The 27,553-nt window shown below is 48.6% G+C and overlaps 3 protein-coding genes across 8 annotated transcripts; 2 read left to right on the top strand and 1 right to left on the bottom strand.

The window, feature by feature from the left end:
* Positions 1-9: 9 nt before the first annotated feature.
* Positions 10-27,553, top strand: LOC108155922 (cytospin-A). Of its 6 annotated transcripts, XM_017287073.2 has the most exons (12): positions 588-1,168; positions 2,372-3,107; positions 3,174-3,420; positions 6,148-6,261; positions 6,432-6,728; positions 13,216-13,413; positions 13,471-13,572; positions 13,643-13,909; positions 15,357-15,512; positions 15,682-17,322; positions 17,393-17,500; positions 21,760-21,873. In XM_017287073.2, exons 2-12 carry the CDS (start codon positions 2,542-2,544, stop codon positions 21,772-21,774), a joined length of 3,711 nt encoding a protein of 1,236 aa, XP_017142562.1. In that variant the 5' UTR covers positions 588-1,168; positions 2,372-2,541; the 3' UTR covers positions 21,775-21,873. The 6 variants fall into 6 exon arrangements, with proteins under 6 accessions (XP_033244214.1, XP_017142562.1, XP_033244213.1 ...); XM_033388323.1 differs by lacking the exons at positions 588-1,168; positions 21,760-21,873 and adding an exon at positions 10-28 and having other exon boundaries at positions 17,393-19,113; XM_033388322.1 differs by lacking the exon at positions 21,760-21,873 and having other exon boundaries at positions 17,393-19,113.
* On the bottom strand, positions 3,417-5,529 carry LOC108155927. Its single transcript, XM_017287080.2, has 2 exons — positions 5,204-5,529; positions 3,417-5,127 (listed from the first exon to the last, which is right to left on the bottom strand). Exons 1-2 carry the CDS (start codon positions 5,452-5,454, stop codon positions 3,537-3,539), a joined length of 1,842 nt encoding a protein of 613 aa, XP_017142569.1. The 5' UTR covers positions 5,455-5,529; the 3' UTR covers positions 3,417-3,536.
* LOC108155925 lies at positions 19,161-19,901 on the top strand. The gene has a single exon (XM_017287077.2). It carries the CDS (start codon positions 19,253-19,255, stop codon positions 19,826-19,828), a length of 576 nt encoding a protein of 191 aa, XP_017142566.1. The 5' UTR covers positions 19,161-19,252; the 3' UTR covers positions 19,829-19,901.

Here is a 27,553-nt window from a genome sequence, read left to right as displayed (position 1 = left end):
ACTATGACAAAACAAATGCAAATTCAGAGTGAGTAAAGTTTATTGAAACTACTTATAAGATGATAAGGCAGGCATCAACCTATTTCCAAGTTTGTTCCCCCCTTTTGCTGTGGACAGACTGGAATCCGAGTGTGTTCTAATTGTGTCCATCATTCATCGTGTCGTTAGGGGCATTGTCAAATTTATGTGTGATTTGTAAAGTTTCAGCTGTTGGGGGGCCGGCAGCGGCAGGCTGCATTTAGTCTTGCATTTATAGATACATATTCCAATTCATTGGGGTTATTTATACATATATGTATGCATGCGCGTCGATGGTTTGTTTTTGTTATGAATATGAAGATTCAGCTTTCAATAAATTGCCTCTTCCGGCTTCCAACGGCTGCTTTTGTGTGCGGCTCCGCCGCCTCCAACTACAGTTGGGTCAGAAGTTCTTTTGTGCACGCACAATCAGGCAAAGCTTTGCCACCCCCTAAGCCACACGCTCGCCCAAGGCACACTGCACTGCATCAATAAATGCCAAAGCTTTCTTTAATTAAACAAATATACGGAAAGCTGGCGAAAGCTTCGCCGGCTCATCTGCGAGTCAGTCAAACGGTGTCCGGCCGAAACGAAAGATCTCTGGCTATCGCCCAGCTAAACGAAATTTTAATTAGAATAGAACGTTTCATTTTAATTTCAATTGATTGCAACTAATTTAACAAAACGAACCACACGCCTCTTAATTAACATAATTTTCGACACAATCGCTACCTAAAATTAAGTGTAATACCCAGTGCTTCCTGTAAAACATATGCGAGTATCTGTGAATTATTCGATTGAACGAAATCGGAAGAAATTATAAGAAAATTGATTGTAAAGAACTGCTCCACATACCAACCAAATTCGACTTATTCTGTGCGGCGCGGAAAAAATTAACGTATTGACGTCATTGCGAAATTCGAGAAATTACACTGCAAGAAAGAATATTAATAGTTCTAAACAAACAATTTCCGCACAAGCAGAAGTAAATAAACTGTAAAGACTATTACAAAACATATGTTGTCTTCGGTCTCCCGCTGTGGAATGTGGAGTGAGTGAAGCTGGTAAACAGTAAATTCGTTCATGTTAATTACGCCGAGGCAAATGCCAAACTTTGGTCTACGTTTGCGCAAGGATTTGAATGTTAATGGTGCGTATACGTGATCGTCAATGAATCAGCAATGGGGTGCCATGAAAGAAGTATACATTTGTCGAACGGAGGCTGTACGTACGGTATGGTACGACTCATCCATCGTTTGGCAATATGTGTCATTAAATTGAAAAATGTCTGAAAATACTTACTATAAAGAGCAAAAACTTTCATCTTTCGTCTTTCGTCCGGTCGGGGTCTCTGGTGGATGTTGGAAATGTGGTGTGGGCGCACACCAGAAACGAAGGCAAGGCAAGGCAAGGCCCGTCTGATGTCACCATGGCGTGTGTCGACCCCAAAAACACTTTATTAACACGCCGGACTTTGTGGCAACAATTTTTAATTTAATTAAATGCAACATCAGCATTCCATATAGATCCGATCCCCCACTAAAAAACTTTAACCACTTATCCAGAATTTATGGCGTTTCAAATTGGTTTTGGAAAAACAAATCAAATTCCAATAAATCTCAGGAAAGTTGCCAAGTGCACACACATTTTCTATATATGTATGTAGGTGCGTATATATAGAAAGATCGGTGGCCTTGATAAAGATGATCATCCATATGAACTGAGGGCCTCATGTGCGCGATCACTCGGTCGGTCGTATCTCTGCCATATAGTAATGGTATATGTATATAGATGCTTTTGTTCGAACGGATGTTTGAACAATGCAAAGTATTTTTGCTCTAGTTGCTAATACTGGGCTTCTGCAGAGTCTGGGGGGAAAAACTACCATGAAATATGTACATTTTTATTGCGTGTAAGGAGCTCTCTTGGGTTCCCTAAAACATTGTTTTAGGCGCGCCACATGACGTCATTTGGATAGACCATATGGGAGTAGTTTATTTAGTAAGCCCCCCGTCCAAAAACAATTCACATCATAAACTAGTCCCCCATTACAATAGATGTTTCATTTTCATTTCATTCATACTCGTACATATGTGGCCTCTCCCACAAAACTGAAAGAAAAGCTCTGCTGCCATGGAAATCAATAAAGGGGGGCAAAAACTTGTTGATTAGTTGCATGCCACACAGAAAGGAGGGAATGGGGCAAACGAAGAAAGAAAAGAGCTTAGAAGTTAATGGCTAAGCAGAAGCCAAAGAAATGCAAAGAAAACGCAAGAATATTGCACCCAAGAGAACCCTTTATGAGAGAGAACCATTGTTTTTTCTAATGATTGTGTTCTGATTTTATTTCCAGATAAACCCTGAATGAGATTCAGGCGAATCTATCAATGACCAGGTGAAGTAAATATAGCAAAGACTTTCGTCAGGGTCGGACCACACACCGCATATGCAAAACTTTTAAAAAAACTAAAAAATAAAAAAACAAACGACGGCTACATTTTTGTATACGAAAGATACATTAAAATGGCTGAAAATCAAACAAAAACGACCTCTAGCAAAGGATTCAATGAGAAGAGATTAACCGCACCACAGATCCTGAAGCCCCACAATGGCGGGCCAGGAGGAGTGCGTAGTAGAACAGAGACCCAATCGAGGGGCCAAGCGAGCTTCCAGGAAGACTGGCAGACGCTGGTCGTCGGCAAAAATAAACTGAAACGCAAGAAGAAGCTAAGTACATCCCTGACATCCGTTGGGGATACAGTCAATCAGGAGAAACGCACCCGTATCGAGGGTATCCATTTGCAGTGTCGCGGCAAATTGCAAGCCAAGGACACAAATACTTTTGAGGCTGCAAAAGTGCAGAATGCAGCCGTTACCAGGCCCGCCAAGACCGAGCGCCCTCCGGTGATCATTGGGGGCGTAACCACGACAAAAGTGCAAACAGCACCGCCGCAGCGTATAAAGCGCAAGCTGCAGGAGAATCTGGACACCATACAAAAGCTAAATGCTCTCACAGAGCAGCTACGTTTGGAGGTGAACGAGCTAAAGTCCAGCCTGATCACAGAACGAGGAGCAGTGCGTGCCCTCAGGTGAGTGTTATCGGTGGCTATCGATTCTTATAGCTTATCGATACTTTGTTTCTGCGCGACTTTCAGGGCCCAAAACGATGCCGATAGCCGCAAATGGAAGAACGATGTTAAGAAACTTCAGCATACGCTGGACGTAACCAAAAAGTGTAATGGTTCAAAGAAACCCAACGAATTGGCCAACGAGGCCACCAATGCCAGCACTAGCACACACGTGACGACGGCCGATGGCCTGATCAACTATGAAATCCAAAGACTGACAAACGAAATTGCCGTGCTAAAGGAAGCAAACAAAACTAAGGAGGAAAAGTCCCAGGTAAGTGGCCATCGTACACATGACCACCCCATCTGTCACCCCATGTTCTTGTTGCATGCGTCGTTGTTGTTGTTGTTGTTGCTGCTACTGCTGCTGCTGCTGCTGTTTCTGCTACGTTAGCGCCGCCGCTTGGTTATGGCCCAGTTGTAGTTGTGGGTTAACAGCTCCCAGATGAATGCCGCACACGCCAGCCCCATGCCGATGAACCACAGCGAGAATACGGCGTGAAAGTGCTCTAGTTTCAGCACGACCGGATCATCGTTGCTGTTGTGCCGGCGATGCACCACCTTGGCCCCCGACTGAATGAACGCAGTGTTCATAATGCGATCCCAATAGCGCTCAAACCCAAACTCATGCGAGCTGCGGATGAGGGTGTTCAGGAAGCCCAGATACGGCGATCCATACGGCACAATATAGACGGCATGGAAGGGCACCAAACAGCTGTCCATCAGGTGGAACACCGGTCGCCCCAGAACCATATGCTTTCGATTGTTCACCTGAAAACGGGCAATGTGAAACTTCTCCAAATACGCAAACCGACGATCGTTGCGCTCTATCCGGGTGTTGAGCACTCCATCCGTCACTTTTATCATCTGCGCCCGTATCCTGGCCTCGTGCTGGTGGCCCAACGTCAAGAAGTGTTCAATATGCTTGATGTGTCGCGGTCGGATCAGAATGGGGTAGGATGACTGGGCCAGCGCATCCAGATCGTCAATGTCCGGGAGATAGGGTTGGAAGACCATCATGCTGGTGAGATTTCCCTTGAAGGCGCTGCAGATGAGCATCCCAAAGTACAGCCAAAAGATGAGGAATTGCCGGAGAGAGTGGCTCCGGGGAACATTCGTCAACGGCATGTTAAGAGCACCAGCAAACAGCTGCATGGACACTACGGCCACTCTGCCGTGCGGCTGTCGGTGGACCAAATAGCAAAAGACATTCGCCAGTAGCACAGAGCCGAGGATGAGGGTCCACACCCAGCCGCTAAACGAGCGGAATATGTTCCAGAAGATGGGCGCAGTCTTGGCCTTCGGAACAATCACGCACAGATCGTCTCGGTTGTGGGCCACTGTGTTCTCCGCCAGCCTCTGGAACGTGTCGGGTGCCAGGAATCGAATATTCATGGCCACATCAACGTACTCCTTGGCCACCTCCAGGAAGCAAATGTCTGAACTTAGATTGTAGTTGTAGGAATGCGGACGCGTGATCATCATTGTGGCATTCAAACGTTCGGCCACATAGCTTGCCATCAGACCGTCCGTTCCCAAAATCAAGCCTTTCGGCCGAAAGATAGCCCTAACGTCGTCCTTGTAGATGCACATCCTCAGCGGCTTGCGTTGCATATCCGGTAAGGTCTTGGGAAAGAGCTCACCGACTGTCGGCAGGCGATGCCTCTCATGGGATACGGTGATTAAATAGTTGTCGGTAAAGGGATTATACCGATAGGCATGCAAGCGGTCGTTGCGCCAGTAGACGATTACGATATTGAGGAGCCAGATCTTCCAGAACTGTCGAAAGCTGGCCCTCATCCAGGCATCCGACACGGTGTCCGCATCACGCACCAGTAGAAAGACATGAGACAAATGCTTGGCTGCCGACTTCTTTCGAATGAGCGACAGTTCCAGAGGCTGTGAGATGTTCGTGATGATCATTACCATGTACATCAGTATGCCATCATCCTTGACGGCCTCCAGCGGATGCAATTGGTTCCTGTCAACAGCACCAGCAGACACGAGACATGAGCTGCGATTGCACCTTGGACTAGACTCTATATTCAAAAGCCTACCTCAGCGATATGTAGGATATATCACACTTGGTTACCTCCCGCAGTATCTGTCCGGTGTGCTGATGCGATGTCTCGTTCTCAAAGTAGACAAACAGCACCTTAATGCGGGCCCTGCACAAGATCTTGCTCACCTCCAGCATTAAATTCGAGTCCATCTTGAGGTTCAGCGGTATACGGCTCTCACTTGTGCGGCCAACCAAATGGCATACCCATGCAAGGAGCAGTAGGTTCTTTAACCGCTGGATGAACATTGCAATGCACACTGTTTGCCCGGACACGGTGGCACCTTTGTTTTTATAGACCACACCAATTTCAATATGGCAATTTCGTTAATGCGCTGGCTCTATCAGCAGCAGGACGTTAAGCAAATATTGTTTTGTGTGGCACAGTATCTTGTGTCTTTCGGGATACCCTGTCTAAATGGCTTTTAGAGGCTATATATTGAAAGACCATCTATCGAAACGTTTTTGTCGAGGCACACTGGCCTACAGTAACAAGAAATCTCTTTCAAATGAGTCACTAGTGATACAATACTTTAGTTTCTATTAGTTGAAAAGCCAACCCAATCTCCATTCCTGTCTGTATGTGAATTCTCTTATACTCGCGCATCCTACAGCAGCGCCTATCGGCTGTTTTTCGTACTTGATAATGATGTTAATTCTTTACCATAAAATGTTATCAAAGAAGTGGCTCTCTTTCAAGTTTTGCAAGGGCATCCAAAGCTTCGGTTATGCCCTAGATAACCCCTTTTTCCAGTTATTTCCGATGTGTGTATATATGTGTGTTTCTGTGTCTCGTTTGGTTAATGGATGCGCGCCACCTAATCGCAAAGTGCAAACTAACAGCATGGATTGGCTTGCTTTTGGCCCCCCCCCCACCGCCGTGGCTGCCGAGGGGCTCCGTTGATTAGTGGAACGCACATGTGATATGACAATTTCTTGCAGATTATTGGGCAGGCAGATAGACTCAAGGCTGCCGATATGCGGGAATTGAAGAATGCATATGAAAACCGATTGACTCACATACAAAAATCAGCCAAAATTGAAATAACACGTTTGGTAAGTTGTGCGTACACACTTCTCGTAGAAGAGACAAAAACAAACAACCACAACATTCGAGAGAAGCGGTTCAGGCAACTTTTCATATTTCACATTGAAATCTACATATATACAAACATTTCTGTACATATATCTGAAGGGGTTTGCTAATTAATTTATTTGACTTTCAGCTAGAGGAAATCAAAACCAAAGAACGTAATATAGGACAACTGAAAAAGGATTTGTTGACATTGCAGAGCCCACCCGGCGGCCCCAAGAAGAGGCCCTCGAATGAAGCCAAAATGTCAACGACGATGAAACACAAAACGAACGAAACGAGCCAAAAGCCAAAGAAACCCACAACGATCCCAACTACAACTTCAACAACTTCAACAATATCTTCAACCAAAGCAACAAAAGCTAAAAACGAACCAGATACAGATACTGCTATACCGAATCCCATACACCAGGCTCAAGTTACACCTGAGGTAAGTCGTTGTCTGAGTGCCTGCCTGACTGTATCTTGTGGGGGGGATTGTGTTGGGGCTGGAGTGGGACTCTGATTTGGATTCGGAATCGGGTTCGGATTCGGGTTCGGGCTCGGGCTCGGGTTCGGGGGCTGTGCGGCAGCACTTGAACTTGTGCCGCCAGCATTTTCGAGACTTGGGTTAAATGTTAAGAGCTCTCTTGCAGATATGTATCTCTGTAGCTACAGATGTAGCTGTATTTTTTGTATACTATACCCTTTATAGAGGGTATATTTAAAAAGATCGTACAATAAGAGTTGTATATAGTGGATGAGGATAGTCCAATCCATATAGTATATAGTTTTCTCTTCAATCGGCAGGATCTGGGCACTATACAGAATAAATACTGATGAGTAAATCGCATTTTTTCCAAAGATAATCGTTGAAATATCTCTACATTTATGATAATCGATAGTTATCGATTGCTAAACGATCATCAGTATACAATAATTAATCCTTAAGAGTATCTCAATCTTCGGCCTCTCCGCGTCTGGTTTCTCCTTCTTGTTACCTGTTTTGCTGGCGTTTCTCCATCTCCATCTGTATCTCTGTATCTGTCTCGGGATCTGCATCTGTATCTCTCCTGTCCTGTCGTCGTCTGCTGCGGTTATGCACTATTGGCATGATCTATGATATAATTTTGCGTTAGTTATGAGAATGGCAAAGACAACAATCGCTTCGACAGAAAGGAGACAGAGCAACAGACACAGCAGCAGCAGAAAAAACCTGCTCTGCTGAAACGTGAGCAACTTGCAGCAGCAATTGCAGCGGCACCAGCCGCACCAGCAGCAGCGCAAGTGTTGCAAGTGGATCGCAGGCAACGCAGACCCCAAAACGGACAAAAAAGAGACATAGAGAGAGAGGAGAGAGAGCACACAGGCCTAAGCAAGCCGGTTTTCCGTTTTGTTTTTTTTGCACGTCGTCACACTCGCACTCACACTCACTTTCTCTCACCTTATGGGGAGAGTGAGAAGAGAGCGCGCAGACGCAGCCGCAGCCGCAGCCGATTGTCGCAGTGCACAAGATGTATAAAAACAAGGTGAGGCGTTCTAGAAGAGTGCTCTAGAGCTCTACATATGTATATGTTTCCTCCACTATTGAAGCCTAGACGCACCAGAGTTCCAGACAACACATGTCCAAAGATCGAGTGAGAGAGAGAGAGAGAGAGAGATCGATAGAGTGGCCTCACCTTCTGCTAAAGACACCCTGGCCTCTACCGCAGTGCGAGGCTCAGCTCCGGGGCTCGGGCTCGCATGAATGGCCCAACAGATAGCGTCCGTCGACAGCACCGTCCCGTCAGTTGATTTTCAGAGTACGCAGGCGTCGCAGGTGCGCAACGGGGCACCGCAATTCCACTTCCAATTCGCGGCAAAGTCGGTGTCAAGTGTATACTGGGAAAGGAGAAAAAAAGTGAATTATATTAACAAATCAAATGAAAAGAAATGCTCGGGCCGGGAGTGCACGTTCAGGGTTCAACGAGTGGCATAATTAGGTGAAATTTGCTGTTAATTTGGTGAAGCCCCTTTTGAAGAGCCGCTAATGAAAAGTAAACCAAAGCATCAAAGTGCATTGTCTGTGTGTAACTATGCCAAAAATGAAGGAACCACAGACACAAAAAAATACTAAAGAAAAGAAAAATGCTTTTGTACAATACTCGTACCCAAAACCACAACAAACAATCGGTTTCAGTTGTTGTTACTGCCTTTTGGAATCGAATGGGCCAACAACAATCATCAGAAAACCTATTTTACAGCCTGCCTTGTCTGTCTTTCTCTTTTGTATTGTTTAACGCACACACGAACCCATAATTTCACCGAATTTGCACTAAAAAGATTAGTGAAATATGCCAAAAAACAAAAACAATCAAAATTAATTGACTTTCACACGGTCCCGTCCCCCTTTGGCGTTTCAACCATTCCACCAGAAAATATCCGCCGTTGCGCTGCTGCACCGTTCCGTTCCGTTCCAGTGATCGAATTCAATTTTACAGTTCATTAATCGCCGCCTGTACCGTAATTGTTTCTATCGATTGGGCCAAAAAGTAATCGAGAATCAGTTTTGGCAACATATTGCCACCCAGCCCCCATCTATCCCCATCTTAAGGGATCATCCATGCATGACTTGCGATGTGTTGGCTTTGCCTTTCCGCAGACAGATCGGTCTTTAATCCATGCTCAGATGTCGGCCAGTGTGGAAGTTTCTTTGGTTTTCTAAAACTATCCATAATTTGCATATAGCAAAAGTGCAGCGGCGGCAGTGGCAGCGGCAGCGGCAATCGGGAAAACGATGTCATCTTGGCAACAAGATGGTCAATAGACGGGCGGCATCAATAAATATATACAGAAGAGTCTTTAAGGAAAGTGTGTGTTGAGTGGTGCAGTGGTGGAGTGCTGGAGTGGCTGTGGCTCTGGGGAGTGCTGTGCTGTGGGGCTGTGTGGCACCACCAATTGGGGTCAGTGAAAAGCTTTTAAAATGTTAACGCTATTTTAAATACGATATGTGTCTATGTTGCCTGCAAAAATTTAGTCATCCTCCTCTTCCCCATCGCATCGGCATGGCCAAACGACAGTAAAAGCGAAGCGACCAAAATGATGATAATGATGATGATGATGTTGCTAAAACAAGACATACTCGTAGACGCCACGCCGGACGTTTCCAATATGCAAAGTAATCACAACAGCACAGCACAAAAAACCAAAGAAACAAAATAAAAAGACCCCACCACCAGCACCATCAGCACCACTCATGAAAGGAAACAAAAAAGGGGTGTGTGTGAAATTTGTGGAAATGTGAACCATATGCAAATTATATATCGTTTTTGTTGAATGTGTCTATAAATTTTGATGTGTTTTTAGTGAAATTACCACGGTGAAAACTACTTTGAAACTTGACAAACTGTTTGGCTAATTGTTTTTTGTTGCCCGAGAGGAATATACATACATAATATAATGCATAAATATTTGTACACCTGACACAATGGATTACTACTACAACCGCCGAGATGTCAAGGTATGAACGAACACCCCCTTGGACAAGGGTCTAAGTCAAAGTCTAAATAAAGTTTTTAAAATTGTATTCCGAGAATTGTACAAGCAATTCCACAATTATTACTCATGCAACGTGTTGTACATACGGAATGAGCTTTGATTTGCGATGAAAGTGAGGTCGAAACATGATTTATGGCAATGGATCGGTGGGGCTCAAAAATATAATTTTAAAAGAATCTGCACTCCAAAATGTGTTATTTTTTGATGGCCTTACAGTTCTGTTACGCACAGTAACAACATTTCAAGATGAATAATCGTCTGTCTGTCTTCTGCGGTATCGCAGATCGAAAGGGAAAGGCCTCGCCGACTATCTTCCATGGTTGCCTACCCAAAGATTAATCCTCGGGGTTCGTTGTGCGATATCGACAGAAATTAACAAGCATAATGCACATGGTTTGGAAGGGGATCTCCACATGTCAACGGAGACCATTCAAATCCATTCATTAGTTCAATTATCGTATCCCACCGAACGATGCAGAGTGTTACGCTTCGATGAAGAACCCGAAGACCACCCCGGGGATTGCGCCACTGGGGCGGGGCCCGGGGAAACTCTGAGAAGTAGTGTCTTTCGATATACAATATAATTCATTAGCGGCATATAAACTTTCGCTTTCGCAAGATCAAATCAAAGGCAATGTCTTTTGTGCAGACTTCAGATTGAAAACCTGAATTACAATGCCAAATGCAAATACGAGGAAATTTTCTGTATATATAAAGCATCGCTTCCCCGATGCCTTTTGATGGAGCTGCTGCTGGGGCTACAGATTGTACTGCCGCTTGACACGTAATCGTGCACCGGACCGGGGAGTCGAACCCGGAACGTTGACGTCGCGACGTCGCGACGTTTGCTGCCTAAAAACTGCAGTCCGCAGTCGCTGGAGATCGAAGTGAAACCTGTCCGTACAGAAAGGAAAATCATTTCACACAATCACAATCACTTGGCCCGCGGCTTGTGCAAACAGACAGACAGACGGACGGACACCCAGACTGACAAACCCGACGGCAAAACATAAACACATAAACCTTATGCATACGTTGGAGATGCCTGCATGTATGTATATGGTTGTATATGGCTCAGCAGGTTGAGAGTTTGTCGACAGATTTACAAACAATCCATCCATCCATCCATCCAGCGCTTGAAATCTACCTGATGGCAGCGGCATCGGTGGCGTCTCGCAACGTCTGGCGCTGCATTTAGCGCAATCTGAATATGCGAGATGTGCGGATTGTACCATCAATAGAGCCATCAAAGTAATCCCGATCCCCAACAGAGAGACACTCGTTAATGGGGGAGTGGAGGAGTAAAATTGCTTAATCTCCAGAGCACGTTGATCAAGAAGTTCGTTAACTTCAGCGTCTCGTCCGTTATGTTACGCAAAAAAGTTCTTTTGGAATCGATTCAAGAAATTACCATAACTGTTAGCCAACCCCAAGAGTCGCCGACAGAGTCGTCTCTCGGGCTATCTATCCTCAGGCTCTCTCAGACATCAAACTGATGATAATTTCCAATCACCAGGCGACGACCGCGACGATGGTGAAGACGTGCAGGCATGCGACACCAACGCCAAACTCCATTTTGGGCCTCCAGACCTGGGCCCTGGGCCTCTGGATTCAGTATTCATATGTGTAGCTCTGGGCCGGCCTGTCTTGGGAAATTATACGATCGCATACGATATATGTTTATACAATTGCGGTTATGATACTAGGAGTGATAAGATTTAACACCTGGAAGGTCATCTCCCTTTGGATAGAATCTAACATTCAAAAATCATTACGATCAGGCAAACATTGTGGCAAAGAGTACCGTACCACAAACCATTTGCAACGTTTTTGTCGAGGCACACGAGGCTTTAACAGCAGAGGAATCCATAAAATACTCACAGATCAAACCTTCTAGATCTGTGACAGAGGTCAGATCAAGAAAATACAAGGAATACAAGGAAAAAGTCTTCCTTCTGCCTTTAGATACAATTAAACCTCGAAAAATGTTTAGGATTATCTATTTGCTGTCATTTGGAAATAAGACACGTAATGCGGCAGCGCCCATCGGTCGGTTAGGCATTTCGGCCTGAGACTCGCGCCAGAAAAGACTCGTCTTGGTGTCGTTTGGACCACTTGATGGTGAATTCTCAAGACATTCGTGCTATCCATCTTACTGTTGAAAAGTGGAACATAAATATTCATTGAAGACCCTTTTCGTTGCTATTCTTTTGACCGCAACTGTGCGGTGCTTTTGCTGGTGGGCACTTTTATGGGGAGTCAGGGACCCAGTGAGGCAGAGACTCGATTGGTCATTGCACCGCCTGAGTTGTGCTCTTTAAATATACTACTCATACGAGTAAATACTGGTGTTTTTTTTTTGGGCTGAGCCCTACCTCGTTTCACAACTGATTAATGATTTCTCTGTGGAGCGGCCTGGCCCGTAGACATGTTCAATGAGGCGCTGCCACACACAGAAATTAGCATAATGCAGCATAGCATTATGCGTATAATAGCCACACACAGGCAAGCCGCACCATTATATTATGGATGTTATATAAAACATTGAAATTGACATGAAAGTAAGACATATAACAGGGCGTTGCTTGATTGGAAAGTGATTTAAAGTTGTGAGGCATGGCAGGGGGATGGGAATGGGGTGGATTATCGAGTTTGAGTTTTGAGTGGTATTTAAGTGGGCTAATTAGCTGACAATCAGCTAAAGGGAAACGAGGCTTCGTGACCATGAAAACTCGTGATGAGAGAAGAAACACCACAGATATAAAAATTCAATTGTTTGAATGTTTTTAAATGTGCGTTGGAATTCGTGAGGCTTTTGGGAGGCACGACCGGGCAATCCTTGGACCCAAAAACTTTTGATAACAATACAAGCCATAAAAACTCTTTGACTCTTTGATCTTTCGAAAAGCGAGAGGGGGGGAATGTCATTGAACCTGAACGAGCCTCTGGAACAGCTCATTGTTCAAATCAAAAGTAACCTGTCTGTCTGTCGGTCTGTCTGACAGTCTCTTTGGATGATTTGGCTCTTTTTAGCAATGCTCTGCTTTTGTGTGGCAAGAAATCAAGTCATAACTGTTAACTGTTGGTCCCTCACCCCCCTTCTCCAAACTCTTTACACCACACACACACGTGTGGAGGGCCACAAAAGCGGGTTCTATTCTTGCCCCAAGCCACAGAAAGACATTCGATTTGAAGACCGCAGCGTACAAGCCAAGCAGGGAATAGACCATAAAAGACAAGAACAGAACAAATTCTTTTGTTAATTGCCATTCTGGGGCAGGGCAGGCCAGGGCGAAGCAGGGCGGGGAGAAAACTAATGAAGGGAATGAAACTAAGGCACGACATTTTCTCATTCGTTTTTCCTTCTGGCATTTATGTATGTTTTTCCTCCTCTCGCACAGATAACACAACTCAAGAACATTGAGCTAATCAACAATACGAAAAATGCGCATAAATCAACGCTCGAGATGCGCACAACATTGAAGAGCAGCAGCCAGAAGGAGCAGCAGCAGCAGAAGCAACAGCAGCAGCAGATTGCAGATGGGGCCACCACATGGATGACAACGCTGCTCAATGGCCATGCAGCAGCCAAGACAAAGGTGAGTGGAACATCCCCATGGAGCACACTTTTTATACCCTCTCTTTCTGCCACTTAGGACAACAATTCGGATACGGATTCGGCACTGTCCTCGGCCCCGCCTTCGATTAGTCCACAGCCGCCTTCAAGTGGCTCCGACAGCGGTGTCATCTGGCAGACTGTAAGTGCCAGAGCCAGCCCAAACAGGTGCCCTCATGGACTCATTTCCACCCTCATTTCCATTCTTGCAGCTGCAGGATCTGGACAAACTGCAGAAGGAAGCGGAAATGTATCACAAGGAGAACGAACGTCTGCAGGCCGAAGTGCAGCTGATGAAACAGGAGCTGGAGAGTGGCGAGAAGGCGGCCATCAGCCACACGCATATCAATGAGCTGATGCACCGCATCAAGGAGCTCGAGGAGCAGCAAATGCACATCAGCGACGAGTCCAACGAGCTGCGCGAACAGAACGAACTTCTCGAGTTTCGCATATTCGAACTAGAGGATGTTAGCGATAAGGTAGTGCAAACAGAAACGCTCAAAAGCAGGTTTTCTACGTTGAGTGAAAACCACTCAACGAACGGCTCTGAGCGGCTTTGAGTCTGTTTTTCTTGGTTTTATGAATGAATTGCGAGTCAGAGAGCTAGATAGACGCCGACCGAGCTTCGTTGTGGCTTGAGCGGATCAGCTTTTGGCCAGCTTTTTGGTCTTCGTGTGGAACAATGGCGCCAGTTTTGTTTTGGCAGCTGGCAGAGAGCGAGCGCGGAAATTGTCTTGTTTCGATTAACAATCAGCAGGCAATCTTTTCTCTTGTTTTTCCTTCTCCAATTTGAAAATTGTCTTAGTGGAGCAGTGCAGTGCAGTGGAGTCCAGTTAATGGCAATCTCATTATTTTTGTATTATAAAATATTCAAGCCAATTGCTAGTATTTGCGGTTAAACTTTCCAATTGTTAGTGTGACTTAACTATTGATTGAATGATTGAATACACAGACAGACTCGGACCAACTACGGTTAGTGCCTCTGCCTCTCCAAAGAGGGTTACTTCATCCTAAGAGTTGCTTTAACCAAAAACAGTATCAAGTGCCTAATATGTTTTGCATATAAGGTGGCAGAGACGACCCTAAGTGGGGACACCATCTACGATTTTGCATTCGATTTTGTTAGTGTTTTATTGTCTATTACTCATATAGGGGCTTAGCCTTTGTTTGACCCACGCCTTAGGCCCAAATGTACCCTCTAAAGGTGGGTCGTAAGAGTATGTTGGGCGAATGGTATCGAAATTATAGAGCAAGCAGTGCAAAGAGCACTTTGTAAGGAAATTGAGACATAAACTTTAAGGCACCTTAAATTTGATTAAATAGTTAGTAAGAAGAACTTAAAAGATACCATTAAGACACACACTAGAATCACAATATGTCCTGTAGCCTGTCACAAGATCTTTCACGGTCATCTCTCTATTATATACAAAAGTTTTGGGTCATTGTCGAGTGGGCAGGGCCCTTGTAACCCTATAAATCATTAAAAATAATGTAGAGATTATTGCGAAAGCTCCCCACATGAGATACCTTTCTCTTCATTGAGTAATTGTTCTTATCTCTGGTTGGTATAGGGTATAGCACAGGTCTATATCTTCGCATCCTCAACCTTCGTTTCGTTTCTTTGGTTTTGATACCTTTTTGATTTTTAGAGCCGAACGCGCCAAACAGTTTTCAGCCGTCTTTCAGTTCGAAACCAGCTGGCTGTAAAGTCGTTCAGCTTGAAAATCAAATTCATTCGCTTAATTGCAACAACCGAAAAGTAATTATTTATTAGAGAAGCAAAGTGAAATTAGCAAAAATGTTAGAGACGAAGGCAGGAGGGGAGAGTGCTGTGTGCTGTGTGAAGCGAAGCATTCACTTTGATGATAATTTGAGCAAATAAACAGTTGGAGATGTACAAGATCTAATTCGAATTCGCCCCACCAGATGGACAGCACCTGCGAGGGTCACTGCCAGCGACTGCAGAACCTGCTGGAGGAATCCGCACAGCACCTGGAGGACAGGGACAAACGCTGCTTGCAACAGTTGCTGCAGTGCGTCCAGCAATTGGATCTGGATGCCATGATGCCGTCAGCCGAACAGGTGTGTAGCAGGCACTGGCCATTCCGTCAGTTCTCGAACTGACCAGCCCTAGGGATATACAGGATATATATACATATTTTTACAATCCACCCAATACACTTAAGTCAGAAAAGCAAAGTTTTTTCTAAATACACACAAAATTCAATTAAAAATTTACGTTCATTTACAGACGAAAGCAGATCAGCGTCTGCGGCACACACAAAGCAACAATAGGATTGTTGCCACTGTACAGCCGTACAGCAATTGCTGTGCCCCGCCCAGTGCCCCGCCAACGCCCAGCAAGCGATCATCGAGTGCCGCCTGGCAGAGCAGCAGCCTCAGCGAAAGCGGCGTCTTTGTAGAGTGCGATCTGTCCACATCCTCCGCAGCGTACCAGCACCCGCATTTGCAGTACTACCAGGAGCGCCTGGACCAACTGGAGCGTAAGGTGCTGGTCTACGAGAGTGCCGGGGAGGTGCAGGCCCAGCATCTGTCGCAGCGACTGCAGCGAGAGGTGCTGCTGGAGAAGGAGGCCCGCGAGCTGAGCGATCGAGTGCGACAGCTGGTCGAGGAGAACGCCCTCTTGGAGGAGGCCAAGTGTGAGTTTGAGGAGGCGGAGAACGACACGCGGCTGCATCTGCAGCGCAACGAGGTGGAACTAGAGATCACCCGGCAGCGGAACGTAGAGCTAGAGTTCAGCAAGGAAGCATTGAGTGCCAAGTACAAGGACTGCCGGGCCGAGTGCCTGATTCTGAGAGAGGACTTGGGTGCCGCCGAGACGCAGCTGGAGCATCTGCACGAGGAGCGTCAGCGAACGAAGCGACAGTTGGAGGCACTGCGTCGATCTCTGCCACTTTTGCTGATCTGGCGCCTCTTGGCTCTGGCCAGAATGGGCAACAACATGTCCGCCGATAGTCCCCGCCTGTACTCCGGACAGTGCAATGGCCCCGAGGACACTCTTAGCCAAGGGGAGAGTCCACGCCACAGCTGTGACGCTCGGGAGGTGAATGTCCTCAGGGAAGAGGTGAAGGAGCTGCGCAGCCAGCTGAAGGCACTCGACTCGCGCCACTACGAGGCCATGGAGTCGGCCGACTCCCACTGGGCCGAGCAGGAGCAGGAGTACAAGGAGCGCGAGGAGGTGTATCTGGCCAAGGAGGTGTGCCTCAAGCAGAAGATTGGCCAGCTGCAGGACTGCCTGCGCGAGGACTCCCGTGCTGCAGCGGAGAAGATCCAACAGCTGGAGGAGACCGAACTGGGACTGAAGACCTGCCTGGTGCGGCTAACCAAAGAGCATCGCGATCTCCTCGAGGACAATCGCGTGCTGCGCAGCCAATTGGAGTGCCACAAGGACCAGGAGCAGCTGGAGGCGGAGCAACAGTTGGCCGTGGCGCTGGAGAACGAGAAGCGACGCTGCCAGGCGCTGACCGACGACCTCAGTTTCGCCAAGAAGCTGCAGGCGAGCACCGAGGAGGCGCTGAAGCAGGACGCCGAAGCATTGCGCAGCCAGATGTACGATCTTCGCAAGAGCTTCATGCACACCGAAGTCACAAACGGGGAGCTCAAAGAGGAGGTTGGCACCCTGGAGAACAAGATCCGTCAGATGGAGTCGCAGTTGAAGGAGTCCGAGGAGCGCGCCCGTTGCCTGGAGGATGAGCTGCGCACCAAGGATGAGCTGTGCCAGCGCATGGAGCGCGAAATTGGTGTCATCCCGGAGGGCTTCAGCCTGGCGCACGAGCTCTACGACAGTCCGGCCAAGCGGGCCAAACGGGAGGAGATCAAGGATTTGCAGTCCGCAAGCCTGGGATTGGGCTGTATCCTGCGCGATGTCGAGGTGGGTTACAGGACGAAAGGTGTGCCAGGCTGAGACTCATAGATTTCTCTCTCTTGTTTGTTTCCTTTAGCAACGGCACAACGAAGCGGATATACCCTCTCAGAAGAAATTCCAGGCGATAGCATGCAGCGTGAAGCAGCTGGCAGACCACATACTCGCTTCCAAGAACTCGTCCGAGGTGAGTAACATGTATTCCAGCAAGTCCAATGAGACGGTCTGTGGGGGCACAGACGGAGAGGGAGAAGGTGATGTGCGCAGGGAGGGTGGAGCTGCTCCTCAAGTGCCGGAAGCACCACCGAGACCAACAGGCAGGTCAAGGGCCAAAGCGATGGCAGCACTACGCAGATATCGACTTTTGCATGGCATCAATCTGAACGAGAGCAATGATGAGGAAAGTAACGAGGAAAGTATCAGAGAGCCTCTCGCCGAGGCTCCAGCTCCCGTGGAGACGATCAGCGCAGATCCTGCTTCCATCGAAGAACTTTCTGCTCCCGAAGCTCCTGTTTCAATGGATTCCTTCTATGAAATCGATGAGGGCATAGCGCCGCCAGAGGTGGAGCCGAAAGAGAAACTCTATTCGGTGCGACGCAAGCGGAACATGCTCAAACGCCACATCTATAGACGCATCTATCGCGGACGAGTGCGCAGCCGTGCCCTCCAGCGGAATCCCTCCAGCAGCAGCTTCTACTCGATGGATTCTATTTACACCGTCCACTCGGACACATCGGCACTGTCCTTCCGATCGCAGCACGCGAGTATTGTGGAGTTGAAGTACGAACGAGTGTGCCGCGCCATTGTCCAAACGGACCCGATATCCACATGCGTCCAGGAGGTGCAGGCCACGCCCCAGACCTCAGATTGCGGCATTCAATGCGACCGTGTGGATGTGGAGCAGCGTCTGATGCTGTTGCCGGAACGTACACGCGGATTTGTTGAGCTGCTGCAGTCGGAGGTGCAGGACGTGGATCGCTTTAGGGCTCGCCTGCTGCGCAAGTGGGAGTCCAGCGAGTCCTTTCGCGATAGCATCGAACTGGTGCAGGATCTGTACTGGGTGCCGCGACCCCATCCCATCGACAGCTTCGAGCTGTTCGCCAATGCGTTTGGAGCTGTGCGCGAGTTGAATGCGATCTTCAAGCCCAAAATTTCATTCACGATGAAAAAGTTCGCAGAGCGTATCAACGAGCGCTTGATTGTCTTCCACTGCCAGAAGGCGAAAGAGCAGGAAATGCAAGAAAAGGCGGACGAGAAAAAGGATACCCCTTCACTCTTCACTCATGTGCGTCGACCAAATCATGCACTCGAAATAATGGGCATAGCAATAAGTCAACCAACATAGTGCTTAAATTACAGCACAGTTTACGATTACCTTCGTTTCGATTCGTTTCTATCGTGTCTATCGTTGGGGCGACGCTCACAGTTGCCTAGACTTTAGTTTCCTTGCATCAGATTTGATTCAAGCTATTCCCAAAATTCATTATTAAAATTCAAAATTCCCAAACGCATTTCCACGTTCAATTTGAATAACAAGATGGACAACTTCTACGATTGCCAGAGTAGTGAAAGCGAGACAGAGGATTATGTTTTGGGCTATGCCTACGAGGTGGTTCATCAGCCATTCACTCGTTTTGCCGGTCCCATCGACAAGCGAGATGTCCTGGCCCGTTCTCTTAAGGCCGCAGAGATTCTCTTCAGATACTACCATGAACGGTTGGAAAAAATGCAGCAATTGAATCAGTGATGGATTTTTAGCCATTGTTTCTTCAAATGTTAAAATAAATACCTCGATTGACACATATTTGTTTTCCTTTGCGATCATGGGAGGCCATGAGTAGCAGATCATAGCCTCGTGACAGACAAAATCAGTTAATTTTTCCTCTGAGTGTAATTTGATAAAATTCCAAATTTTTCATTTGCTTTTCATTGCCTGACGATGACTAAGTGTACCACGAACAAGTGCCATTGTAAGAGTTACAGGGACAGGTTTCAGGACCGCTTCTACGACTGTATTAGCGATACTGAGTGTGAGGATAATAGTGTCTCTGGTGGGGATGTTTGCAAGGTGGTCAGCAGCCTGAAGGATCCTGGCCAGATGCGTGCCGTCTTGGAGCGGGCCCTTCACGCCACCCAGAACCTACTCCGTTGCTATGGCTCGGCCGTGGCACCCGCTAGCCGCAATCCTGCCCCCTACGAGCTGAACTACTATCCAGCCACGCTGGAGGTATCTGTCACTCTCAAAACGGAGGAGGCCTGCATCTGCCCCAAGAATCGCCAGTACAGTCTACGCGGCGATCCGGTGACTCTCAAGCTCCCAATCAAACTGAACCCCGAGAGTGGTCAAGTGAAGATGAACATCTACCAGCCCAGACCTGGGGTGGCCAGTGGTTGTCGTCGAAGTGGTGCCGGCGCTCCTGGCGCTGCCGGAGACAGGTACAAGGCCAAGAGCAGGAAGTCTTCCTCCTACATACGGAAGGTGCGCTGGTTCAAGCATGAACACACCGAAGACTAAGCGAAGAAAGCAGAAGAAATTGAATATTTTTCCCATTTGCCGTTGAATGTTTGAAGTAGATTGATTATATAAAAAGTATATCCATTGAATACGTTTTTCTTGTCTTTCGAACTTGCGTGTGTCCCCCTAACGATAAGTGTATCGTTCCCATATCCATTTATCGAAAAACAAAGCAATCGAATCGGATGAAATTCTGTAAACTGTCATTTAGTTTAGTTCTGCTCTCGGTTTTTGTCATAACTTTAATTTTAGTTGAGTAGGCAACACCATAACACACATTAAAATTTTCATGTAAGTTCGGAAAATATTTGGAAAAATCAGTTCGAACCGTTCTTGCGACATGGATGAGAATCAAGCGGGACGAATGTTGGCCAGAGCCGCGGGAGGCGTTTTCCCTTACTCCAACATGCGCGAGCTGTTCGTGCGACACTTTGCGTCCATGTCGCCACGCTCTGAGCAGGACACGTTCTTCGACTGCCAGAGCTCGAACGAGGACTGTGGGAGTCCGGGGGAGCCGGGCCACGACACGGAGGCCATGCGCTGTGCCCTGGAAAGGACCGCCGCCAACATCCAAATGATGTTGAGTAGCCTGAACGAGATGTCCCCTCCGAGTCGACCCATCCGCTTTACTCTGGAGATAACCACCACCCTGGCGGTGAACGATGACAAGCAGTCTGCGTCGTGCGGCCGCGTCACTGGACAGCCGGTGACCGTTCAGATGCCCCTGCAGTTCGATCCGCGCACCAGACAATTGACCTCCAGTTGCCCTGGGAAACAGCAGCACCAGGAGCACCAGCACCAGCAACAGCACCAGCATCGACAGCAGATTCAGGCCTCCATTTGCGAGTGCAGATCCATCGGTGCGACGAAATTTGGTTCAGGTAAATCCGACGGCAAAAAGTTCTTAGGATGCGACTCGTATGACGCAGGGGGAACGTTCACCGAACAATACAAGACATGCGACTCGGAGTCGTGTGGCACATGTCAAACAGACAGCGATAGGTTCTACACGTACGATAAGGATTCCTCCTTTATGGGCAGCTGTGGCGATAGCACATCCCACGTGGTGACCCAATGCCGCTGCACACACACGTGCTGGTTCGAGCAGGACTCGCGGGAGGTCATCTCGATTACAGCCATACCCTGTTCGAAGCCCTGTTCGATGCCAGAACCAGTTCCAGAGCCACCGATGCCACCCATAGAGAAAGAACCCATAGTGGAACCAGAACCAGAGCCGGCGCCACCACCATTGCCCGTAATGCTGGAGGAGAGCGAGACAGAGTCGGAGGCGGCGTCTGAAGAGTCGGTAGTGACCTTGAAAGAGCCCTCGGAGCATTCGCTGCCACCGCCGCCGGCACCAAAGATTGAGACGCCTGCGCCAGAGCCGGCGGTGGCGCCTGCGGTGCCAGCGGAAAAGCGTTACTTTCTGGCACGGCCGCAGCACAAGGAGTTCTCCAATTGTTCGCCGTGCCGCTACGATCCCAGCCCCATCGTGGACGATGAGGGGACTGTGTTCTGTCCGGGGAACTGCGGCTGTTGCCAGTGCGCCTGGAAACCGCGCTCCTTCGAGGACAATGTGGAGCACGAACAGGTGAAGGTGTGCCGCTGCATCACTCGCGGCACCATCTTCACCAGCTTCGAGGACAGGGAGAACTGCAGTGCGACCTCTTCGTTTGACTTGTGTCCGTGCCGGGAGAAGGCAGAGGCAAAGTTCCTCGAGTTGTACCACTGCGAGATGTGGTCAGCGCCGGACATGATCCGCGGACGCGAGGTGCAGCTTTCGGAAATCAAGGAGCTCCTCACACCCTATCCGCACACCAAAGTCATCCCTCATGAACCCGAAAGATCCGAAAAAGAATAAAGTGTTCGCCATAGAATTCCAAAATCCACATCTAACCGGTCTCTTTTTCTTTCTCCCGTCTCATCCGCAGATTACCCAGCTCTGACGTATATGCAGGACGAGTGCCGACACCAGACCTGCAACAACAACCGCACCCGCCCCCAGGAATCTGAGACCGACCAATCGCACCTACGACAGCACAGACAGCAGTGTCCATTGAGCTGCGCAGCAGCAGCAGCCGCCCGCAACAGGCCATCCCAGACGGAGATGTCGTATCTCCGCGAACACCACAAGCCCATGTCTAAAGGATCCTCGGATGCCCGATCAGAGGGTAACCGCAGCAGCCAGGACTCGCAGACGGAACACTCCTACGTGAACGATCATTACATGCAAGAACGCGAAAAGCTCATGAAGAACAGGCCCTCACAGACCCATATGCAACCCATGAACAAGTTCACATATCCCACACAGTTTATGCGGTGCGATGGACGATGCGCGGATCTATGCGGTTTGGCCACATCTGAAACGGACGAAACAATCTACCCTACTGAAAGCAATCCAACCACCAGTCGCGGGGCATGTCCGGCCACAACAGGAGACGTGCCAACCAGCAGCAGCAGGGCATGCTCATGCAGTTCGAAGGCGACAAAAGGAGACTTGCCCACATCGGCACCCAGTCCATCTAGCAGTCGTGGGGCCTGTTCATGCAATTCAAAGACCACAATAGGGGATCCAACCAGTCCAACCAGCAGTCGTAACGCATGTCAATGCAGCTCGAAGGCCTCAAAAGGAGACTTGCCAACATCGGATGACTACCATACAGCAGACAGTCCATCGAGCAGTCGCGGGGCATGTCCATGCGGCGGTCAAACATCGAATACTAATTATTCGCCCTGTCAAAGTACCACAAAGAGCATAGTCCGGTCGAACAGACCTTCATCATGTGGATGCAGTCTTCGTCGCTGTTTGTTCAGAGCAGAGATAGACAACAGGCCACCATTTGCCAGTGATCCGCAGCCCCTCACTTGCGAGTCTCTCCTTTGTGGCGGTCAGCACCAGAGCAATTTGCCGGCTTGGGCACCGAATCCGAATGTCCAACGTACAGTCATGTCGAATGCGGATACCTGCGGCGTTCAGTGGACCGCGAATGAGGAGGAGACAGATCCCGCCTGCAGTTGTCGTTGCCCTACTCAGAATTCATCCAAGGTCACGACACTTGCCACTCAAGGAAAACCTTATTCAACTCCAGCCAGTACTTGCCCGATTACAAGCACCATAGATATGTCTCTTTCATCCAAGGGCATGCAGAGTGTCTCCAATTGCGCTGATAAAGAGGATCCTTGCTCCAGTTCGTGTCCTGTCACGAGCGTTGATCTGTGCGCCTCGACAGCTCTTGCAGGTGCTGCATCATCTAAAGGATTCAGGAGTAACGCCATTTGTGGCACCAAAACGAGTGTAAGCTCTTGTCCGGCTACGAGTTTATCGAATGCTGTAGCAGATCCGTGCCCATCGAAGGCCGTTGCAGATCCTTGCTCATCGAAGATCAGTGCAGATCCCTGTTCATCGAGGGCAGTGATGGCAGATCCTTGCTCATCAAAGATTAAGTCGGTTCCTTGTTTAATAAGGGATATGATGGTAGAGCGTCGTTTATCAAAGGCCACTGTAGATCCCTGTTCATCGAAGGCCACTGTAGATCCCTGTTCATCGAAGGCCTCTGCAGATCCCTGTTCATCGAAGGCCTCGGCAGATCCCTGTTCATCGAGGGCTGTGATGGCAGATCCTTGCTCATCGAAGGTTATGGCAGATCCTTGTTCATCAAGGGCTATGATGGCAGAGCCTTGTTTATCGAAGGCTATGGCAGATCCTTGTTCATCAAGAGCTATGATGGCAGAGCCTTGTTTATCGAAACCTGTGATGGTAGAGCCTTGTTTCTCGAAGGCTATGGCAGATCCTTGTTCATCAAGAGCTATGATGGCAGAGCCTTGTTTATCGAAACCTGTGATGGTAGAGCCTTGTTTCTCGAAGGCTTTGGCAGATCCTTGTTCATCAAGAGCTATGATGGCAGAGCCTTGTTTATCGAAACCTGTGATGGTAGAGCCTTGTTTCTCGAAGGCTATGGCAGATCCTTGTTCATCAAGAGCTATGATGGCAGAGCCTTGTTTATCGAAACCTGTGATGGTAGAGCCTTGTTTATCGAAGGCTATGGCAGATCCTTGTCTATCGAAGGTCTTTGTAGATCCCTGTCCATCGAAGGCCTCTGCAGATCCCTGTTCATCGAAGGCCACTGCAGGTCCCTGTTCATCGAGGAGTACTGTGGCAGGTTCTTGCCCATGGAAGGCCTCTGCAGGTTCCTGTTTATCGAGGCCTGTTATGGCAGATCTTAGCTCATTGAAGACACACATTAATCCTTCTGAATCCCAGGCCGTTTCAAATCCGTGCTCATCCAGAGGCCTAATAGATCCTAGCGCCATTCATGCCTCATGTGGCATCCAAACCAGTTTGCTGGGTGTAAATTCTGCCGGCAATTTGGAGCCCATATTTTCAGATGTGAGCACACATCAACATCAACTCCCATCGTCGTTTGTGATTGATGAGCAGACCTCGGGCACCTCCCGATCACGCTCCATCGTGAACAAGATCACCTGCCTGTGCTCCCCGGACCAGAAGTCCTTTAACAACGCAAATCTCGATAAGGCTCCTCACGAAGGCGAAGGCCACGTCCAGTACGGGAATGAGGAGATGCCAGAGAACTCCGAGCAGTGCAATGTTTGTGAGATATGTCCACCCCCCCACGATCCCATGCAGTCTCTTAATAGCTCTGTGCGCGATGCACCGCTTCCCAAGCCACTGCAGATCAAGTGCCTTAAGTCCTCGTGCACATGCAAGTCGCAGTGCAAGTCCAATACCAAAAGGAAGAGCCAACCGAACCCTCAGTTCCAGCCCACGCAGAGGCCAAGGCGTGTTCAGCGGGAGGATCAAGATGACTTTCAGGACTGCGTCTCCTTCAGCTCCACCGTCAAGTCGAAGAGCAGCCGCAGATTGTCGTACAAATCATCGCCGATGTTCTCCTGCCAACAGGAAGAATCGCTGCCGATCATCACCAGCCTCTACAACCAGGACCAAGGGGAAAATGCGTCGGGTCAGTGCCCGTGTGGCATCTGTGGGCTATCCGAGAAGACCGGCTATGGTGGGGATAATGAGACCCAATGCAAGCACTCAATGATTGTCACATCTGGGATGAACATTGAAATCTGCGGGGAGTACAAAGACGAGCCGCCAACGAAGAGCTGTTACGATAAATCTGCTGACAATACATCCATGGATATGAAGAGCTGCCGCGAACCATCTACGGATAAGCCTAGCGAGTCCGGTTACTATTGCAGTCCGGACACATCGGCCTACACAGATTATACGGATGCCCCCTGCAAGGAGCTGATTGTGGAGAGCCGCAAGGAGCGCATCTTGGACATGGTGCAGCAGCTGAGCGATGCCGCCGACTGTGATTGCAACGAGGATCGTCCGGCCATGATACAGAACCTCTTCCGGGAGCTGGCCCTTTTGCTGCGCATGGAGGAAGAGCGCGCCGTGGCGCCGCAGGACGAGGTGCAGCCACCCAAGCCCACCTTCGAGGAGTGCTGCACCGCCCAGCAAAAGTGTGACTCCCAGCAGCCCAACGAGAATGGTAAAGATTCGACTGACAGGCGCCGCATCTATTGCTTCGAACAGCTGGACGATGCCGTGCGCCAGTGCATCTTGAAAGAGGAACCCAAACAGCTGCCAGAGGTGGAGATCTACGAACTCGAAACGGACACTGACTCCGATGCAGAAGATGCCTGTGCCAAGTCGCTGCCTCCAGCGGAATCCACGATATTCAAGGATGCAGATGGCCAGGGGTGCGGCAACGGCGATGACTTTGTGGATATGACAAGCGAATGCAATCTCATGGAACAAATGACGAAGATACTGGAGGAACCCGGTCCTGAAGAGTGTGACATGTGTGAGGGTATATTGCAGCAGGTTATAGAACACTGCCACAGCCAAGACCGTGACATGTTCAGCGGTTCATGTGCCAGCATGGGGCCATCTAAAGTTGAGCCCTGTCCCTCTCAAGATCCATGTCAATCCAAGCAGCCATGCCCCAAAACGGATCCATGTCCAACGATGGAGCCCATTCCAAAGATTGACCCCTGTCCCTCTCAAGATCCATGTCAATCCAAACAGTCATTCTCCAAAACGGATCCATGTCCAACGATGGAGCCCATTCCAAAGATTGACCCCTGTCCCTCTCAAGATCCTTGCCCACCCCAGCAGCCAACCCCTAAACAGGCTCCATGTCCAACGATTGCGCCCTGTCCCTCTCAAGATCCTTCTCCACCCAAGCAGGCAAGCCCCAAACCGGCTCCATGTCCAACGATTACGCCCTGTCCTTCGATTGAGCCCTTTCCAACGAAGACGCCAGGACCCTGTCCAGAGACCAGTGCCATGAAAACGGAGACCTGTGTGAACGTAGAGTCCTACAAACAGACGGATAGCAAGCAGAAGCTCTGTGCCGGCGATTTTGGCCATCTCCTGCCCGACGGAGAGCTCAGCCCACAGGCACGTCAGCTGTGCGAGAAGCTCCTGCGCCAGGCCCTGGTGGACTGCGGTGCCTGTGACGCCGCCAAAGGGCCAACTCTGGGACCATCCCAGTCAGGTCAGTGCTCAGAGGCAGCAAGCAGATCAAAGGTTGATCCGAAGGAAGGAGGAAAATGCCAGTGCTGCCATTGTCGTGCCCTCAGGTGCGATAATGAATGCCAAACAGTGTCCAAGACTCTGCGATCGGCCATAGCCGATCCAGCTTGTGAAATGGTAAGCGATTGAGATCCCCGACCATCGACCTATTCTTTGATGCAAAAACTTTATTCTAGAAATGCTTTATCGACTCTATGATTATGGATTTGGAAGTCATGGACCATGTGCTGTGCAACAATAAGGCAAAGGCCAGGGTAAGATGCAACAATTGATTGGTTCTTTGAGGAGATTCTGTAACAATTTTCCGTAGGATGTGACGGCCAACTGTTCGGGCAATGCGCCGGGTGATAGCTTCCCCGTGACCATCACCGCTGTCTCCAGTCTGGGCTGTACCGCCCTCTACATCAGATGGGAGCTGCAGGACTGTGCCGGCATCGGCGGATACGAGGTAAGGCAAACCCTTACTATTTTCGCAAAGAAAACTTCTCTAAAATCAGCTTTTTCCATACACAGATTTACGTGGATGGAAATTTAAGGAATCGCTTTTACAGCTACCGACACCAAGCCGCTGTGGTGGCCAATGTGGATGTAACAAAGGGTCATCAGATTGTGTTGCGGGCCCAGGCAATGGGCCAGGATTTTCCAGGAGAGGATGTGGGTGTGGGCAACTGCAAGACCGTGACGCGCACCAGCCATCCGGAGATGCTGGCCGGAGCAAAGAGACCGTGGTCGCCCAGCGTCTACTTCTACGATCCCAGCGTGGGCGTCAGGCCAACGTCGAGCGCGAAGCGAGCTAGTCAAAGATAAATCAGATATCATTTTGGATTGGGGAGCAGCAGTGAGCGGAAGACTCCCCACACAATACCACACGCATAAAATTTTTAGCCTGTACATATAGGACTTACATGAGATTTTTATTTTGTTCAGACTCGAAGGACTCGAAGTGTATTTGTAGTGCTTTAAGTAGTGCCTTAAATTGTAACCGTATATATTAAGCAGAGATAGAGAGAGAGAGCAATGCATCATTGTACATGAATTGATAATACCCTAAGATACATATACCCTTAGGGGGCCCTTCACACGTTAGGTGACACAACACCAAAATCATTTTGAATAAAAAAACCAAGAATCTCATGTTAGAGATACCAACTAAA

The sequence above is a fragment of the Drosophila miranda genome, chromosome 2, assembly GCF_003369915.1.
Source record: "Drosophila miranda strain MSH22 chromosome 2, D.miranda_PacBio2.1, whole genome shotgun sequence".
Classification (NCBI taxonomy): Eukaryota; Metazoa; Arthropoda; class Insecta; order Diptera; family Drosophilidae; genus Drosophila; species Drosophila miranda.
Note: the sequence above shows the minus strand (reverse complement) of the source record. Positions and strands in the feature narration are given on the sequence as shown.